The sequence below is a fragment of the Martes martes genome (genome assembly GCF_963455335.1).
Source record: "Martes martes genome assembly, chromosome: 5".
NCBI lineage: Eukaryota > Metazoa > Chordata > Mammalia > Carnivora > Mustelidae > Martes > Martes martes.
Window position 1 is genome coordinate 18808528 of NC_137892.1, and position 19511 is coordinate 18828038.

Consider the following 19511-nt stretch of genomic DNA (forward strand, 5'->3'; position numbering starts at 1 on the left):
CGGCATTCTTCTTTTGTCCTGATTTTAAACAGAATGCTTTTCACATGTCACAATAGAGTATGATGTTTGCTATGAGATTTTTTTTTCCTTAGATGCCCTTATCAGCTCAAGGAAGTCCCCTGGTCCTACTTTGATGAGAGTTTTTATCATGACTCGTTGCATTTTATTGACTACTTTTTCTGGGTCTGTTAACCTTATGTTCTCTTTTCTTTTAAACCATGAAATAATTACTTATACAGTAGTCCCCCTCCTTATCTGTGGGGTATATGTTCCACACCCCCCAGTGGATGCCCAAAATCATGGATGGTACAAACCCTGTACATACTACACTTTTTCTTATACACACATGGCTTATGATAAGGTTTATAAATCAGACATGGTAAGAAATTAACAAGAATAACTCATAATCAAATAGAACAATTATAACAGTATACTCTAATAAAAGTTGTGTGTATATGGCCCCTCTCTCTCTCTCAAAATAACTTATTACATTGTACTCACCCTTCTCCCTATGTGGTAAGATGGTAAGATGGTAAGATGCCTATGTGGTGAGATGAAGTGAGGTGAATGACATAGGCACCATGACGGAGTCTTAGATCATCTTGCTTCCGGATCGTGGTTGATGGTAGGTACTTGAAACCATGAACAAGAAGCCACGGAGAAGGGGGGAGCTACTGTATTAGTGGTTTTCTTCTTTTTCAGTGTTGAGCCAACCTTGCATTTCTGGGATAAATGAAACTAGGTTGCAATCCTTATCTTTTTTTGTACATCTGTAGGCTGTCTGCTCTCGTTTTGTTCAGGATTTCTGCAACTAGAATCATGTGGTTGACTTTTCATTTTCCTTTCCATTCCTGTTCTTGTCTTGTCTTTGTTTTCTCCCTGTTTGCTGTTCTCTGTGAAAGACTTACCTGTTCCTGGACCATTTGGGAGAATTTGCCAGTGAACCATCTGAGCCTGCTATTTCCTTTTTGGGAAGACTTTTATGCACCCATTCAAGATTTTCCTTGTTTTAGTAATCATAGGACTATTTAGGCTTTCTGTTTCTTCTTTACTCTACTTTTTAATTTATATTTTTCCAGAAATTTGACTCAGTCCTCTTTAAGTTTTCACATTTGTAGACTCAAAGTTATTCACAATACTCTCTAGTTATCTTTTCACTTTTTTCACATTCATATTCGCCTCTAATATTCTTTGTATTTACTTCTCTCTGTTTCTTCATCAGTCTTGCTAAGCGTTCATCAACTTTATTAGTCTTTTCAAATAAAGAGCTTCTGGCTTTGTTGACTATATGTTGCATCTTTCTTTATGACTTCATTTTTTTTCTCTCATCTTCATTATTTCCTTCCATCTGCTTTCTTTGGATTCTTGCTTTGTTATTCTTTTTCTAATTTTTTAAGTTGGATGCTCAGCCTGTTTTCATCTTTTCTTCCATCCTAATAAAAGTATGAAAGACTATTTCTTTCTAAATATGTTTTTTATTTGCACCCTCATAATTGTTTTTCAACATTCTCATTTTAACTTCCATGATGATTTCATCTTTGACCAATAGATTACTTTAAAATGTGCTTTTAGATTTCTGACTATTTGAAAAGAATACACATTTTCATATGGTTGAGTGCAAGCAGGCTTCTGTAGTTGTCTGTTAATTCAACTCTGTAAGTTGTGTTGCTCAAATTTATATTTATACTGTTTTTTTAAATCTCTGCAATCTATGAATTGCTGACCTTGTGTTAAAATCTTCCATTGTGGCAGTAAGATTTGATTTCTTCCTCTAAAGGAGTTAAACCTTTCTGACTATTTGCCTCCATATTTTGAAGCTATTTTGTTGGGCACAAGCAAGTTTAGATTTGTGACATATTCATGATTAATCAAACCTTTTATCATTATGTGATTCCCCTTGAATCTCCTCTGATGCCTTTTGCCTTAGAGTCTTTTCTTTCCCTTAGAAATCTATTTTTATATATTTTATATATATATAAAAATATATATATATATTTTAATATTTGGACAGCTATGAATATACTCATATATTCATCATATATATATTTCAGTTTTTTTACCTATATATCTTTGGGCTTGGGGGAAGCCACTTGAAAATGGCAAGTAGCTGGAGTTCTAAATTTACAGCATTATAATCACCAACATACCTGGATTAGGTTTTACCACCTTCTGTGCAAGGCCTTTGCTTGTCTTCCTGCCCCTGCTCTGTCCTTTCCCTTCCTTCCTTTACTTTTTCAGATTACTGGATCCCCCATTCCATCTTCCCCTCTACATATTGAAGGTCACGCTCACAATTTCAATGTGGATATTTAAATTAGGTTTAACCTTTTAAACTCTCATGCATCTATGCAGTTGAATATCTACATCAATTGAAAAATTATATTTCCAAAGGCTATTTTATGGCATAGGAAATGGTTCCTGAGGAAAAAATGGAGATATATGTATGGTTATATATAGATAGAAGGATACACACATACAGTTGACTGTCATTACTTATGGGAATTGATTATATCCCATGACGTCATCATGAACATGGAATTAGCAAATACCACTGCTCCCAAGGGAAATACGGAGTTAGGTTCCTTGCAAGCCTCCCAACCACACTTGCATCTGCCAGTCCTTACATAGCCTTGCACTGTGTGTGTTTTGGCTCAAAGACACCTTATTTAATATATCTTGTTCTTCCAGTGACATTGAACTCATAGCCAGCAGCGCCATGACTCATGTGTAGGTGCGGCTTATCTAACACATTTTTCTCCTCAGGGCCCATCACAGCTGTGGTGTGCTTAGGAACTACAGCACTGTGCTTGGAGCCGCTTTAAGCAGGGAACCCACCATCACACTGAATAGACCACCAAAAAAAGACAGTTGTTCACAGTACAGGAGCTGAAACAAGAAAGCACGTTGTCACTTAGCTCAGCCTCAGCTGGGAACACACAGGCACTTTGGGTGACTCTGGGGGACATGCCACTCTGCACCATGAATGACAGTGAAAGAGACATGAGTAATGATTTGGCGTTAAAAAATGTATTTTGAGGAAGTGGACAGATTCACATGAATAGTGACAATCAACTGTGTTGGGGGGTGTGTATTTACATACGTACTTACATATATATATATCATATGAAATTACATCTTTGAATGTATAGAAAAAAGACCTGAAGGATAGACATCAAATCATGGGTATTTGTGGATGGTTTTGAGGTCCCAGCATTTTCCTGATGATCTATGAGAATGATCAATGAACTGACTTAATGTTCCAAAAGTTATTGACAGCAAGGCTGAGTGTGGTCCTTGTGTCTTTCCCAGCCTTGTTTCAGTGACAAGACCAACAATCTGGAGGCTTACGTGAAGTGGTTCAACAGACTGTGCTACCTCGTGGCGACTGAGATCTGCATGGTGCGTAGAAAGCTGGGGGACATGACCTAGCACAGCCCAAGGTAGCAGGGGACATGACCTAGCATAGCCCAAAGTGGCCGGGGACATGACTTGGTACAGCCCAAGGTGGCCGGGGACATGACCTAGCATAGCCCAAGGTGGCCGGGGACATGACTTAGCATAGCCCAAGGTGGCCGGGGACATGACTTGGTACAGCCCAAGGTGTCCGGGGACATGACCTAGCATAGCCCAAGGTGGCCGGGGACATGACTTAGCATAGCCCAAGGTGGCCGGGGCATGACCTAGCATAGCCCAAAGTGGCAGGGGACATGACCTAGCATAGCCCGAGGTGGCAGGGGTTGGGGGGACCCACCTGGGAGGAAATCAGAAGGGTATCTTGAGCCTGTTGGTGTTCAAGGCCAGGATGAAGCTGGACACATCTCTGGGACAGCAGGTGTCACCCAGCTTGCCTGCAGTGACCTTTCCCTCTGGGCAGAGCCTGGCACGGATCCACTGGACTCCAGCATGGGACATCAGAGACCACTTGCTGAGGGTTTGAGAAGTGGTTTACTGCTCTGCCAGGTGGCTCTGCTCCCTCCATCTGTGCCTGCCTGCCTTGGGGGGCCTGGCCTGTAGCCATGCTGAGCTTGGCTCTCAGGATTTAGAGTAGAAATGGACCAACATTGCAGGACCAACCTGTAAGAATTGGGAGACTGCACATGCAAAGCCCAGGTCTCCAGCTTCTCCCAGAAAGCAGGATGTCTTGTCAGTACTGAGACAGAGGCACGTGTCACCAAGGCATGAGCCTTCAGGGCCAGACCCTGTCTGCCCTATTCTCTTCCTTGGAGGGCAGGGAGCCTCCTTCAAGCCCCCTGTCAGCATCGGTGAAGCCCTGGGGCCATTTGTATCCAGGAAAGATTGGGGGCAACACAAGTGCCATCTGGTGCTCTCTGGGAGCAAATGCTGAGATAGAAATTGGAGTAACAGAGAAAGGGGCAGAAGCAGGGTCACTCAGAAGAAGCTGGTCTGCGATGCCTTGGCCTCGGGAGTGCTTCTTGCTGAGGGCCCCCAGCAGCTGGAATGCTTGGCCTCTGGCCCCTCTCCTTGCTTGGCCATCGCTGTCACTGTGCAGGCTCCCCGGGAAGGACAGAAAGACCTCAGGTGGGGAGGCTTTCCAAGGGGGTTTGGGCAGCGTGTCTCACTCTTCTTGGTAAAGACCAGTGTGGCGCAGAAGTAAGCAAGCAAGAACACCAGGGTTCTCCCTGCGTTTCCATCTCTGGCCTGGCAGCTCAGAGGGGGCTTTGCTCGGGCCAAGCTGGACTGAATGGGATTGAACCCTCCTGGGAGCTGGGAAGTGCCTCAGCACAAGACAGCCCAGCAGATGGCACGGTTTGTTAGGGGCTGTGGGAGAAGTCACAGTCCCAAGCACATGGCCATAAGCTGGGGGTGAGATCACACGGTCATTCAACAGAATACAGGGGAGGGCCTGCTCCGGGGACAGGGCCTGAGTCTGTGGCCCCAGGATGGGGAGAGCAAGCATGGTGCTGCGGGGGGACAGGAAGGGGCTGTGGACAGGGTGCTGGAACCGGACCCGGAGGGAGGGCAGATGGATGTCTCAAGCATGGCAGGCAGCTCCTCTGCCCCATGTGGGCTCTGCTGGGCCTGCCCGGGGCATGCTGAGACCCTGAGCCCTCGGGCTGCAGACTGCCCCAGCATCAAGCGACTTGGCCGTGCACGGGGCTGAGAGAACAGTGACAAGGGACTGGCCCCATGACGCGCTGGGGACTGTCCCCACTGAGGCTCGGCTGCTCTGTCCCCAGCCAGCCAAGAAGAAGCAGAGGGCCCAGGTGGTGGAGTTCTTCATCGATGTGGCCCGTGAGTGCTTCAACATTGGCAACTTCAACTCTCTGATGGCCATCATCTGTGAGTAGGCCGGCGGGCCCTGGGCCTTGCTGGGAGCACCCCCAGAGAGGCTGGAGCGGGCACCCATGGGCGGGCAGGGTGCGAGCCAGGGTGCTCCTCAGAGCAGGGCAGGTGCTGCTGGGCCCAGAGGTCCTGGAGAGGCGCCCCCACTTTGAGGCAAGCTTGGCCTCCTCAGGGGACTTTATGAAGACTTGGCCATGTGTCCCCAGATCCAGGGAGAGTAGGGACCCAAAGCAGATCCTGGTCATGGTGTGGGAACAGGAGCCTACGCACACAGCAGCCAGGCTCTCCGGGACACGGTGTCCATCAACACCCACCCACCCCCCATGTGGCTGTCTGCAGCAGGCTTAGTCTCAGTCAGGGGCAGCCAGAGGGGCTGGCTTGCTGGGGCCATCCCCAGACCCCCTGCCCGAGGGAGTAAGCAGACGGTGCAGCTCGGAGATTCTCCCCTGCCCCAGCTCGACCCTTCCTCTTCCAGCCGGCATGAACATGAGCCCCGTCTCCAGGCTGAAGAAGACCTGGGCCAAAGTGAAGACGGCCAAGTTCTTCATCCTCGAGGTGAGCAAGGCTGCTGGGCTGCTGGCCGGCCCTGGCCAGCCCTGGGACGCAGCTGCCCCAATGCCACCTTGTGTCCTTCTAGCACCAGATGGACCCAACTGGGAATTTCTGCAACTACAGGACAGCCCTGCGGGGGGCAGCCCACCGCTCCCTGACTGCCCACAGCAGCCGGGAGAAGGTAAGTCAGAGACCTGCCTGGCCTTCAGATCTCCTCCCTACCCGCCCCCCCACCTCGGCCCCAGGTGGGCTGTATCAGAGAGCCTGGATGCCAACTCCCAGGTCACCTGGTCCACCCCCCTCTCCGCCCTTCTGCAGCATCTGTATAGACAACCATGCTCCTTGCATGCCTCTAATATGGGGGACTCACCACCGCACAGAACAGATCAGCCCATGCCCATGCAGCTCTCACTGGTAGGAAGTGCTTCCTTATCGAGCTGGGGTTGTCCTCCCTGGAGCAAGCACTATGCAGAACGAGGGCGCTCCCTCTTTTTCTTTTCCTTTTTTTTTTTTTTTTTAACTTTTCTCTAAGAGAGAGAGCACATGGGCAGGGGGAGGGGCAGAGGGAGAGAGAGAGAATCTCAAGCAGACTCGTCGCTGAGCACAGACCCCGATGTGGGGCTCAATCTCATGACCTTGAGATCATGACCTGAGTTGAAATCAAGTCGGATGCTTAGCTACTAGCTGAGCCACCCAGGCCCCCCTTCCCTCTTCTACCCACCAGTCCTTCAGCACCCCCAGACCCCTTCCTGCCTTCAAAATCAACAGCCCAGGCCTGCCCCCGACCCTCTGCTGTACTCCGGTCTCCAGCCCCCTCCCCACTTGGATCTCTTTGGTCCCTGAATGGTTTCATTTAACAGAGTCCCTTCTGTTTCAGATCACATTGTCTCCAAGTGCATAGGGTCTTCCACTTCCTTACTCCAAATGTAAGACCTTCACTGATAGAGCCTTAGATCACAGTCATATTTTTGGCACTGAGTGAACCGAGCCTCTCACTCGCTAAAAACTGCCTTTTCACAGGCTCTGTTCTACATTTGCATTTGGAGAGGGAGAGGTGCCTTCGCTGACCCTGGTCAATTTTATTTGTCTCCCAAATTCTCTGGTGGCCTCCCACCCCAGAAACCGTGCCTTGGGATGGCAGTGAGCCTCTTACTTAGAACCCTTCCCACCCTGACCATTAGAGTTGTCGTTTCCGTGGGGAGGAACCGCTGAGGCTTGCTGTCCCTTGTCTGCCTGGTCTCTGGGCAGGAATGTCAGTGGAATTAGGTTTGTGCTGTGGTTTGCACAGGCCTGTGTCCAGCCCAAGGGATAACAGAAGAAGCTGCTTTTCTTGAAATTCAGAGTCACTCTGCAGTTGGATCAGTTGGGCACCAGGGGTTGGTGAGGCTGGGTGAGCAGGCTGAGACAGGCCCCCTTGGACCCCCCACCCAGCAGGGGGGCTGCCCACAGACCCTGGCCAGACTGGTGGCCACATGCTAGGCAGCTGGCTTTCCTGCTCAGGCTGTGAGCCCTTCGGCAGCTCTGGGTCTGAGGACGGCTGATGCTGGGGAGCAGCCTTCAGTGAGGCCAGACCTTAACCCCCAGGGCCGGGAGCCTGTCCCCCCAGGGGCCAGGAAGCTGGAAGGCCAGAGCAGCAGGGACAGCGATCTCCCCTTATTGAGCACCTACCGCCTGAGGGCCCCTTGGCTCTGTCCCCGCCCCCACTTCATTCTGATGACTACTGATAGAGTCTGGCAGTGCCGTTTCTCAGGTTAGAAGACTTGGAGAGGAGCTCTTGCTTGTCCAGTCACACAGCAAGTACGCAGCAGGGCCAGGAATCAGACTTAGCCTCTCCAGCACACCTCTGGGCTGCCTCCCGTTCCCGGAGCACAGGGACCATGTGGCAGTCACAGAGCTGCTGGCAGGTGGCCCAGGAGCTGGGCTGCAGGTGGGGGTGTACAGAGCTGGCTTCAGCCTTTGATCTGGGATGTCAGCTGGGGCACTGCCTTTTCTTCCATCTGTGCTGGCCAGGTGGCTGTGGGACAGACTGGGATGTCCTATTCCTGCACACTGAATCTCTCTGTCCAGCTCGGGGGTGCGGGGATGCTGTGGCTTAGGTGTGGGGCTAGAGGTGGGTGATTTATGGAGCTGTGCATTTATTTCATTTTGCCGCATTCTCCTCTAACCTCCAAAGAGATATGGACCATTGGCTGGGCCCACAGGAGGTGTTCACCAATGGGGTGGGGGACTGGAGGATGGATGGATGGATGGATGGGTAGAGAGAAAGAAGGGAAGGAGGGAGGAAAGAAAGAAAAAAGGAAAAAAGGAGGGGGGAAGCAAGGATGCTTGCAGATGTTCTCGTAGTTCCCAGCTGAAATTTTGAGGCCAGGGGGCTCCAGTGGTCATGGCATTCTGTGCTTTCTTCCTGCCCGTGGCTGGTTCTGTCTGCTCCTCTCCCCCCATCTCTTTGGTGGGGCCCACTCCACACAGGCTTTCTTGGATGCTCCCTAGATGGAAGTGCTCAGCTCCAGAAAACAAGGGCAGTGGGCTACAGTCTTGCCAGCTAGGATGCTAGAGCCTGATAGGATGGTAGCCTGGACCTACGTGGACAGGCAGAAATGGTCAAAGGTTCTCAGACATGGAAAACGCTACCCCCCTGAAGACCAGCCCCAGTGCACAGCATGCAGGAAGCCTGCACTGGGCCCCTCAAGGAGCTGTCTCTGTCCACAGGTCCCACTGCCCTTAATCGGTTCCCTGTCCTGGCCCATGTCCCCTTTCCAAGCCAATGCAGCCATTGTGTACCGACCCTGGGCCTGGGGTTTAATGCCAATCGTGGGGGTGGGGGAGATGCACAGAGACCACCCTCCCTCCAGGCACAGTGAGGAAGCCCACAGGACAGGGACTGTGGAACCAAGCCACCAGGGTCCTGTGTCGCCTCTGCTTCTTACCGCTGTGTGAGCTTATGTGAGTGGCTTAACCTCTCTGGGTATTGGCTTCTTGACTGTAATGGGGGCTAATAGAGCCCTGCTTCATGGAACTTGCTGGGAATGAAACTCTGATCCCCGTGCATGTAATATTTGGCACAGTGGTGCCCTCAGGCCCACCACCAATGCCCCATGACGAGGACATGACGGGAGGCCTCCTGAGCGGCACAGAGGGGGACTAAACCCAGCATGTGGGTGGCAAAGACTTCCCCACTGAGGCTCATTTTGTAGGCGGGTCCTGGGACTGTCTCCCACTATACTGGACGTGTCTGATACGCCGCACTTTCCCAAGCCCCAGCACCTGGCACAGCGAAGACCCGAGCTACTATCTGTGCCATTGACATACATGAAGAGGGCCATAGTGTGTCCTGGTTTCCCTGGGACTGCTCCAGTTTGAGCACCGAAACTGCCCTCAGGAACCCCCTCAGTTCTGGACCAACCAGGCAGCTGGTCTCCCCACTGAATCTGGCTCTAGTCCCAGCCCCTGACTTTGGGCTAGGCCTTGCCACTCTGCGGGTCTCAGTTTCCCATCCCGTCTGCCCCACTGAGCTGTCCTCCATGCTTCTGTACTGTGCCATGTGGTCATGCCCAGTCCCTCACCTCAAAGCCCTTGTCGACTTGGATGGCAGGGGAGGGAGAGCCAGAAACATCAGGGCCCGGTGCCTGGTCCCAGGGGTGATGGGCTGGAGGCTGCTCCTGGCTGGCCTGGCAGCGGGTGAGTAGCTCTAGAGCCCAAGGGCTGAGCAGGTGTATTAGTCCCATGGAACCGACATTCAAAGCACACCAACTAGGTGGCTTGGAACAACAGAAATGTATTATCTCCCCGTTCTGGAGGCCAGATGCCAAAATCAAGATTGTCAGGGCCATGCTCCCTCCAAAGCGTGGATGTTTGCTTGCCCCTTCCAGCTTCTGATGGCCCCAGGCATTCCTCTGCCAGTGGCCAGTCACCCCCGCCTGCCTCTGCCTGTCTTCACATGGCTCTCTTTGCTGCGTGTGCCCAAATTGCCCTCTTTTCTCAAGGACCTCAGTCACTAGAGTAGAGCGCATCACGCCCAGTGTGACCTCATCTTAGCTCAATGCCATCTGCAGAGACCATCTCCAAATAAGGTCCTGTGCACAGGCACTGGGGCTTAGGATTAGAATATATCTTTTGGGGGGCCGCAGTTCAACCCGCAGCAGCGGTGTCCGCCTGGCCAGCTCCCCGAGGGCTGTCTGAGCTGTGGGCAGTGAGCATCCCTTTTCTGGGGGTCAGCCGTGGGCTTATGCAGAGCAGGGAGGGAGAAGCAAGGCATCCAACAGTAACACACAGAGACACCCGCCCTTCTCTGGTGGAGCTCAGGAGCCGGTCCCCTCAGGCCCTGGAGCAGGGATACGGCAGGATCGGATCTCCAGCATCAGGCGTAAAATGACAGATCATTAAATATAGATTTTGAAAAGTAGGCCGCAGAATTGTGCGACGGCCGATTCCCATCCCGTGTGTATTTAATAGCGGGCTCAGCACACACCTGTGTTCCTCCTAGAGCACTTGAACCAGGAGGCCTAGGTCTGTGGATCCCTGCATTGTGGGGACAAACTTCCACAGCCTCTCCTGGCAGACAGTGGAAGAAATGTTCAAAGGGCATTGGGACCATGTGTCTTTCATCCAGCCCCAACACAGGGAGAATGGCACCATATACAGTAGGCGCTCAATGAGCGCTGGAGTCTGATGGGGCCTGGGAGGAAACAGTCTGGCCCCTGCTGACTGAGAGCTGATTGGCACCCTCCCCCTTCCAGATCGTTATTCCCTTCTTCAGCCTGCTCATCAAAGACATCTACTTCCTGAACGAGGGCTGCGCCAACCGCCTCCCCAATGGACATGTCAACTTTGAGGTAGGGTCCGGGGGCCTGGACGGTCAAAGCCCCCAGGACAGGGGTGCTGGACTAATGGGGACTCGAGGCAGAGTGCTGCAGTTTATAAGACACCAGGGCGGAATTATCAGGTCCCCCCACCCCTTCCACAGGAGGAGACGAGGCTCACTGATCCCCCACTGCCCACCCACAGGTGAGGCAGACTTGTTTTCAGCCCTTGAAGAGCACCAGGCTAGGAGAAAGCCCCAGGGACCCACAGTGACATGGGGCAAGGTGCTGGGATGGGGCACAGGGCATGCTTGGGTCAGGGGAGACCTCCCAAAGCAGGGGCCCTGAGCCCCAGAAGAGGTGGTCAGGCAGAGCCGGCAGAGGGGAAAGAAGATTCCTATTCCCTCTGAAGGCACTCAACTGCGATCAGCTCAAGTTCTCAAGTGTCCCCTCCTCCAAGAGTCCCCCCTTGACCACCCAGACAGAGGGAGGCCTCTGTGACCTGTGCTCAGTGGGCTGGGCATTCCTCACAGCCCCCTAGCAAAGCTCCCAAGCAAAGTCCAAGCAAAGTCAGGCTGATCTCCCGCATGGGACCACTGGGCACACTTGTCTTGGAGTGGCTGGTAGGCTAGGCATGATGGGGCCAAGGTCTGGGAGCCCTGAAAGCACTGGGTAGCGATAGCAAGCGGTCACTGAGTCAGACCAAGTGTGCCATGTGACAGTGGCACCCCCCAGTCCGCAGGAAGGACGAGGCTCTTCTCCCTCAGGAGGGCTGGTGCACCCAGCCCCCAACACCACGGGGCAGTCAGGTTCTGGGCTGGCCCCTTGGTCTCTCTGGGCCTCAGTCTCTCCCTCCATAAAGCAGGGCTTCAATCCCAGCTGCCCTGCCACTGTCCTTTGCCGGCATGGCCCCCATCCAATGCCTGGGCCTTTTGGCCTGGAGCTGCCTGCGCTATGGGGCCTCACACAGACCCAGACCCGCCAGCAGACCTTCCCATGCCGCATGCAGGCCTGGTTCCCCATGAGGGCTGCCCAGGCACTGCATCCCTGGGGCAGTCTGGGCTGGAGTGACACCTCACTGGGCTGGGCTTAGGGAAGACTTGCAGGGGCCTGGGATTGCACTGTCCCCGAGAGGCTGCACATACTTGCTGTGAGAAGCCCGGTATTGGGCCCTCCTTGAACTGGTCCTCAGAAACGAGGCCGAGGGATAGGTGGTCATGTGGCCCCAGATTTGGGGCATGGGCTATGGGGGCTGGAGTCAGCCACTGGGACTGACCAAAGGATGCGCCTGAGGATGGTTCCCACCCAGTCATGACTTGGTGCTGCTATTTATTTGAAATCCTACTTTAAGTTAACAGTAGTTCTTTGTGGCTTAAATAAATTTACTGAAATTTTACTGAAATAAAAATCCTATTTAAATGGGTTTACTTAAATCTTCTTTAAATACATTTAAGTATATTTATTTGCATCATTCTCTAAATAAACAAACTTGTAGGAATGATCACCAAAATAAGTAGAAGGAAAATAGAGTAATATTCAGGTCTAGCTGAATGCATTGCCTGCTGACGATGAGTCCTAGATGCTCTCTCCCGACATTCCTCAGAGGGTGTGAAGATACAAAGGAAACACTCAGCATTCCCAGTGGGAATGCTTCACCCTGCCCTCCCCAAAGGTGGGCCTCCTTAGGAGAGATGAGTGGGACTGGCCCGCTGTCACAGGTGACCTCCAGGCACTGGGGAGGAGATTCCCATTCTGTGTCTCTGTGACCCTGGCAGAAATTTCTGGAGCTGGCCAAGCAGGTTGGAGAGTTCATCACATGGAAACAAGTGGAGTGTCCTTTTGAGCAAGACCCCAGCATCACCCACTACCTGCATACCGCTCCCATCTTCAGCGAGGACGGTAAGGTGGTCCCATGGCCTCTGTCACCCCCAGCTTTGGGACTCCTGGGTGGTCTCTTTGCCACGTCTCCACTTGGAGCCCTTGCTCTGAGCAGAATGCACCGTGCCTGTATTTTCTGGATTTGAGAGGGAGCAGAGAAGGCTGCATCCCCTGGCTGGATGGTTGCCACCCCCAGAGCACAAGACAGAGTGCAAGGAGCTGCAGGTTGGGACCTCAAGGGTCCCCAGGGCCAGGCTTCCCCTTGGACACGGTATGGATGCTGTTGGGCATCATAAATGTAAGCCATCTGTCTGACCCACTTTCCTCATGGGTAAAGTTGGCACAATGATGAGAACTCCCCTCCCAGTGCTCACACAAGGAAGGCGAGCTCACTGTGGGTCTTTCCACAGCTGGGTGTGTGTGTGTATGCACGCATAGAATGATATCAGGTGTCTTTTCTCCAGAGTGCCATTCATGTCTGTCCCCTCCAGTAAATCAGTGTTCCCATCTGATCATTTATCAAATGTGACAAATTTGCTTATGAATTTGCTAAGCAAGCATACTCCAGGAGCCCCCTCCTTTGGGAAGAGAAAGTGCTGGAAGCAAGTGGTCACCAGGCTTGAGTCGATCATCCCAGTGGAGGTGGTGTGGCCCCATGGTTAGCTGCTTTCTGGCTCCAAGACCCTTAACCCTCCCTGGGAGGTCCTGCTCAGCACAAAGGAGGCCTGGCTCCTCTTCACAGCAAGTGTTTTATGAAGAGATTCCACACTCATGCTCAGGAGAACGTTTTCTGCCAGAAAGAAAGACTTAGGGAAAGGATTACTTTAATGATCTTGCTTTTAATTGTTAATACTTTTGAATTTTCCATTTTATTTTTTATGTTTTGGAGCCAGTAACTTTTTAGAAGGGTCTCACCCATTACTGGAAGCCCAGCAGCCTGATGGATAAATCAGCCTGAGCTGCTCCCACCCCAGCAAGCTGTGTGACCCTGGGGCAAGTGCCTCACCCTCTCTAAGCCTCACCTGCGTCTACAAAGTGGGGTAATGAGAGGACCTGCTTCCTAGGCCACTGTGAGAATTACTTGAGTTGGCACAAGCAAAGCTCATAGGACAACACTCAATTGATACTAGTTGTGTTTGTTTCCTGCTGGGCCCGTAACAAACCACCACAAACAGGGTAGCTCAGAACAATTCTCATTTATCCTCTTTCACTTATGGAGGCTATAGTCCAAAATCAGTTCCTCTGGGCTGAACTCAGGGTGTCAACAGAGCTGGTTATTTCTGGAGGCTCTAAGGGTAGGGTTGTTTCCTGGCCTGTTAGGACTTCTAGTGACCACCCATATTCCTTGGTTCATTCAAGGAATCCCCCTCCTCCACCTTCAAAGCATCTCATTCCAACCTTTGCTTCCACCATGACATCATCTGCCCTCCTGTGGTCAAGTTTCCCTCTGTCTCCCTCTTAGACCCTTGCAGTGGCTCTTAGGGCCCTTCTGGATAATCCAGAATAATCCCTCCATCTCCAGATCCTTAAATTAATCCCATCTGCAGAGTCCCTTTTGGCCATGGGAGGTAAATATTCTCAGGTCCCAAGGATTAGGATCCATATCTCTGAGAACTATTATTCAGCCTACAACATTGGGATGATTGCTATTGTTAGCCAATAGAAGTTGGACAATAAAATGTGTCAAAGACCTATTAGGAGTGCTGTGAGGAGTGACAGAAGGGAGAGGAAGACAGTAGGAAGAGGGAGAGGAGTGACAGAAGGGCATTTCATTCCCTCCTTTAGCCAACAGTATCTCTAGAGAGCCTGCTGTGTGCAAGGCAGTGATTTGGCTATGGACATACAAACCCTGGCCTTTCTGAAGTGTTCTTAGAAAGGAGTACCTTCCAGTGACCCTTTCTTCCTCCTCTCCCTCCCCCACTGAAAAAAAGTGGAGAAAGCAACAGAAGGGACCTAAGCTGGGTTGAGCCCCAACTAGGTCAGTCACAGCCTCTGACAGAAATCTTGTCTTGTGCTCTGCTCCAGGCTCCCCCTGGCAGGACCCACCTAGCAATCCAGTCAGCCTTGAGGCTCCTTGAAATAAATGACAATGTAGAAAGTATCACCCAAAAAACTGAAGATATAAGGAAAAACCAAGTGGAAATTATAGAACTGAAAAATACAATAACGAACAAAAAATTAGGGATGCCTGGGTGGCTCAGTGGGTTAAAGCCTCTGCCTTCGGCTCAGGTCATGATCTCAGGGTCCTGGGATCGAGCCCCGCATCGGGCTCTCTGCTCAGCAGGGAGCCTGCTTCCTCCTCTCTCTGCCTGCCTCTCTGCCTACTTGTGATCTCTGTCTGTCAAATGAATAAATAAAATCTTTATTAAAAAAAAAAAAACTTAAGTGGGTGGGCTCAAAAGCAGAATGGAGAGAACAAAGGAAAGAACTGATGAGATAGAACAATAGAAATTATACGTTCTGAACAACAGAGCTTCAGGGACCTATGGGATTACAACAAAATATCTAACACTTTTGTCATCAGAGTCTGGGAAGGAAGGGGACAAAACAGGCAGGGTTGAAAAAAAAATCATCCAAGAAGTAATGGCTGGAAAATTCTCAGATTTGGAAAACGTATAAACCTACAGATTGAGGAAGCTTAATGAATCCCAAAGAGAATAAACACAAAGAAACCCACACCAGGATACATATCATAGTCAAATCTCTGCAAACCAATGAAAAAGAAACAAATGTTGAAAGCACTGAGAGGAAAATGACACTTTACCTATGGAGCAAAACGATTTGGATGACATTAGATTTCTCATCAGAAACTACAATGGCCAGAGTCAGGGGCAGTTTTTTAAGGGCTGCAAGAAAATAACTGCCAACCCAGAATTCCATAGCCAGTGGTAATATCCTTCGGGAATTTACTTCAGATAATTCAATATGGAATTCTAAAAACTGTTCTGGTAGCCTGCAGGAAGCTGGTCCTTTGAAAAGAACTTTAACATTGCCATCCTCCAGCAAAGAACCTCTTGACAAATTAAAAATAGAAGACAGACATTGCTAATATCCAGACTGAAATGGAGAATATCACTACAGACTCTGCCAATATTGAAAAGCTAACAAGGAAATATTATGAACTCTACAAACATTAATTTGACAAGTTGGATGAAATGGACCAATTCCTTAAAAAACACAAACTACAACAAACTCAACACAAAGTAGATTGTTTGAATAGCCCTGTGATGATTAAGGAACTCGCATCTGTAATTCTAAAACAACCCAATAATAAAATCTCTGACTTTGGATGGTTCAACTAGAGAATTCTATTAAACATTTAAGGAAGACTTAATACTGATTCTGCACAGTCTTTTTAAAAAAACAGAAGAGGAAGGGACTTCCCAATTCATTTTATGAAGCCAGTATTACCCTGATACCAAAACCAAAAACAGTAAAAAGAAAGTAAAGACCAAGATCCCTTGTGAATATAGATGCAAAAAATTTCTTAACAAAATTTAGCAAATAGAATTTGGCAATACCAAAACATAATTATATACCATTACCAAGTGAGTTTATTCCAGAGATACAATGCTGTTCAATATTTAAAAATCAATCAGTGTGATCTACCATATTAACAGGCTAAAGGAGAAAAATCACTTGATTATATCAATTGATATAGGAAAAGCATTTGACAAATTTCAACACCCCTGTGTGGGAAAAACTCTCAGAAAAATAAGAGTAGAGGGCAGTTTATCAACTTGATACATTGCATCTACAAAAACGTTTCCACTTACATATTTAATGGTGAAATACTGAATGCTTTCTCATTAAGATCAGTAACAAGGCAAGAATATCTACTCTCACCACTTTTATTCAAGAAAGTAATGGAGATCTAATCCGTGCACTAAGGCAAGAAAAGAAAATACAGGTCAGAAAGGAAGAATTAACACTGTCCCTATTTACAGAAAATGTAAAAAGTCCCAAGGAACCTGCAAAACTCCTAGAATTAAACAGGTTCAGCACGAATTTTTTTGTTATTGTTGTTGTTTTTTAATTTTTTTTAAATATTTTTATTTATTTATTTGACAGATAGAGATCACAAGTAGGTAGAGAGGCAGGCAGAGAGAGAGGGGGAAGCAGGCTCCCCGCTGAGCAGAGAACCCGATGCGGGGCTTGATCCCAGGACCCTGGGATCATAACCTGAGCCGAAGGCAGAGGCTTTAACCCACTGAGCCACCTAGGTGCCCCAGCACAAGTTGAAGAATACAAGATAAAGATGCAAAAACCTATTGTATTTCTATTCTAACAATGCAGTGTATATATGAATATATATGAACATATATCAATAACATATGAACAATGAATATGTGGGCACTGAAATTAAAAAATAGAATCCCATCACTCGATATAATCACTCCAAAACAAGAAATACTCAGGTGTAAATCTAACAAAATATGTTCAAGGCTTGTATGCCAAAAACTGCACAATGTTGATGACGGAAATCAAAGGGATTATTATTTATTTATTTTTATTTATTTATTTATTTTAATTATTATTTATAAAGGGAGAGACAGGATGTTCACGAATGGGAGGGCTCACATAGCAAACACACTAATTCTCCTCCCCAAATGTAAGGATGGATTTGGCGTGATTCTTATCAAAATCCCGACAGGATTTTTCTGGGGATAAAGGCACGACTGATCTAAAATGTATATGGAAAGACAAAGGTGCTAGAAAAGCCGCAACAGTTTTGAAAAGGAAGAATAAAATGGAAGGGATCGCTCTGCCCAGTAGTGAAGCTGATATAATACAGCTAACGTCCTCAAGGCCACATGGTATTGGTGAGAAGGAGGTTCATAGATGGATGGGATAGAATAGAGAACCCAAGAATAGACCCATGCAGATATCCCCAGGGACTGACAACATCATCGTCCCACAAGTGGTCCCGTGCCATAATTTTGCAAGTGGTTCCCGTGGGGAGAAACGAGGGGAAGGGTACACTGACCTCTCTGTAGTAATCCGTTCCTACGCCAGCATGGGAGTCTACAAATTCCCTGCCAGCTAGCTTAATTTAGGAACCAAAAGCAGGTCAGACTTTGGGTGTAGAGCAGGATTTTATCACCGACCATAACTGTGTAATTTCTCCTCGCTTCCTGACTAGGTCTTTATTTGGCCTCTTATGAAAGTGAGAGCCCAGAGAACCAAACAGAAAAAGAGAGGTGGAAATCTCTAAGGTGAGTCTGTGAGCCAAGACGGTGGTGGGGACGGGCTGGGGTGTGTGTGGAGGAGACGGGTGGGTGCTTGGGGCCAGGCCAGGGCCCAGGGGCTTTGTGGGTCCCCAGGTCCACAGGGAGGGGGGTAGGTCAGGCCAGGCTCTTAGGGGTGGGTGGGGGCAGAACTCAAGCGCTGGAGTGGGGGGAGGCTGGGATTGCAGACCACACACGCCCCACGCCCATGGTTGGAGGCTGTCCCTAGGGGGCGTCAGGTCGTGTGTCCAGGCCCAGGAAGCCCCTGTCTTATGCCAGAAAGTGAGGCAGCCCCTACTGCTTGTTCAATCTGCAGATGTAGCCTAGCGGACGCTGGCGTGGACCCGAGGTTGTGGGCTCTGACGACTGAGCCAAGAGGGGTGTATGGAGCCCCTCTGGGGCGGGAGTCTCCTGCCTAGCAGGAAAGTACAGTCCCCACCCTGGGCATATTTAAATCTGCAGGTCTTCTATTTTGGGGAAAACGTGAGCAGCAGGAGGAGGAGGAAGAGGAGGAGGAGAGGAGGAAGTCAGCAGAAGCCTTCCACAGCCCTGTGGCAGCTGGCCTGGCCGAAAACAGAGGTGTTGGCACCTCACTGCTTTGTAAACCGTGACCCTGTGGGCTGGCGCCCGCCCCGACAACCACACAGCACGGGAGACCTTTCTCCACCTTCCGCGGAACTTCAGCCCTGGGCAGGGCCCAGGGCCTCCTGACCTGAGGGGAGCACAGGCCTGGGGGTCTCTGCCTTTGGGATGGTGGGGGTCACATTGCTGGCCAGTCTGTCCAGCAAGGACAAGGACATGGCACTGCCCCAGCATGGTGGGTGACTGCGGTGTCACTCTCCCTGGGTGATGAGTGCCACGGAGGCTGACCCCCCCATCTGTCCCCAGGTGGCCTGGGAGCCCCCACATCTGCAGCAGGCACCATGCCAGCGGCCCCTGTCGTTCTGCTGATGGACCCTACCCTGTCCCCCAAGATGGGCTCTGCAGCTCAGTTCACCCCCTTTCCGGATCCTGCTGGTATCAGGGGACAGCTTTCTGGTGACAGCTGTGACACTGGTCGCGGGACAAATCTGAGTCACAAAAATGACAACATGTACAGTACATTGTAAAATTCAGAGTTGGTATAAACACATGCGTCCACCTTGTGTATCCATGTCCACACGGCCGCTCACTCGTGGGCCTGGGATCGGCTTCTGCTGGGATGCAGGGCAGTCTCCCGGCTCAGGCCTGGGGATGCTGCAGCCTCGGGTCAGCAGAGGGATGTGGTGGCCATTTCCACTCCATAGATCCCAAGTTGGGCTGACAGGGCCTGGAAAATAGACACGCACAGGCCTACATGTGGCCAGACACCTCTCTTACTGGGGTGGAGTGGGGTGGGGCTGAGGAGCCCTCCATGGGACTCTCCTTGGGCTCCCCCTGCCCCCAGACCATCGCACCCTGAGTCAAGTTTCTGTGCCAGGAAGGGGACGGGCCATGCAGCCGCTGAGCCCGCACCCAGCATGGGACCAGGTCCCCCGGTCAGGAAGGCAGGCAGTATGATGTGCACCCCCTCCTGGTCAGGACCTGCTGGGCAGAGGGGGGTATGCATGTTGGGGTACACTGACCCACCCCGGCCAGTGCCTAGGCCCCCCTCAGTGCTGGGTATGACTGTCCTGGTGGCATGGACTTGGGTCCCACATGAGGGACAGGCAAAGACAGAGCAGCCAGCACTTCTGGTGCCTCCTCTGACTCGGGGAATTGTGCCCGGTGC

General features: G+C 50.4%; 1 protein-coding gene across 1 annotated transcript in view; it reads left to right on the top strand.

Annotated features, from left to right (window-relative positions):
* The window catches only part of RASGEF1C (RasGEF domain family member 1C), a 32083-nt gene extending 13175 nt beyond the window's left edge, over positions 1-18908 (top strand). The window contains exons 4-11 of the mRNA XM_080804429.1: positions 3310-3399; positions 5199-5301; positions 5780-5859; positions 5942-6037; positions 10593-10688; positions 12431-12554; positions 17677-17749; positions 18224-18908. Of these exons, the coding sequence (XP_080660555.1) occupies positions 3310-3399; positions 5199-5301; positions 5780-5859; positions 5942-6037; positions 10593-10688; positions 12431-12554; positions 17677-17749; positions 18224-18248 (687 nt within the window). The 3' untranslated portion in view covers positions 18249-18908. The remainder of the gene's footprint in view (positions 1-3309; positions 3400-5198; positions 5302-5779; positions 5860-5941; positions 6038-10592; positions 10689-12430; positions 12555-17676; positions 17750-18223) is intronic.
* Positions 18909-19511: the final 603 nt, after the last annotated feature.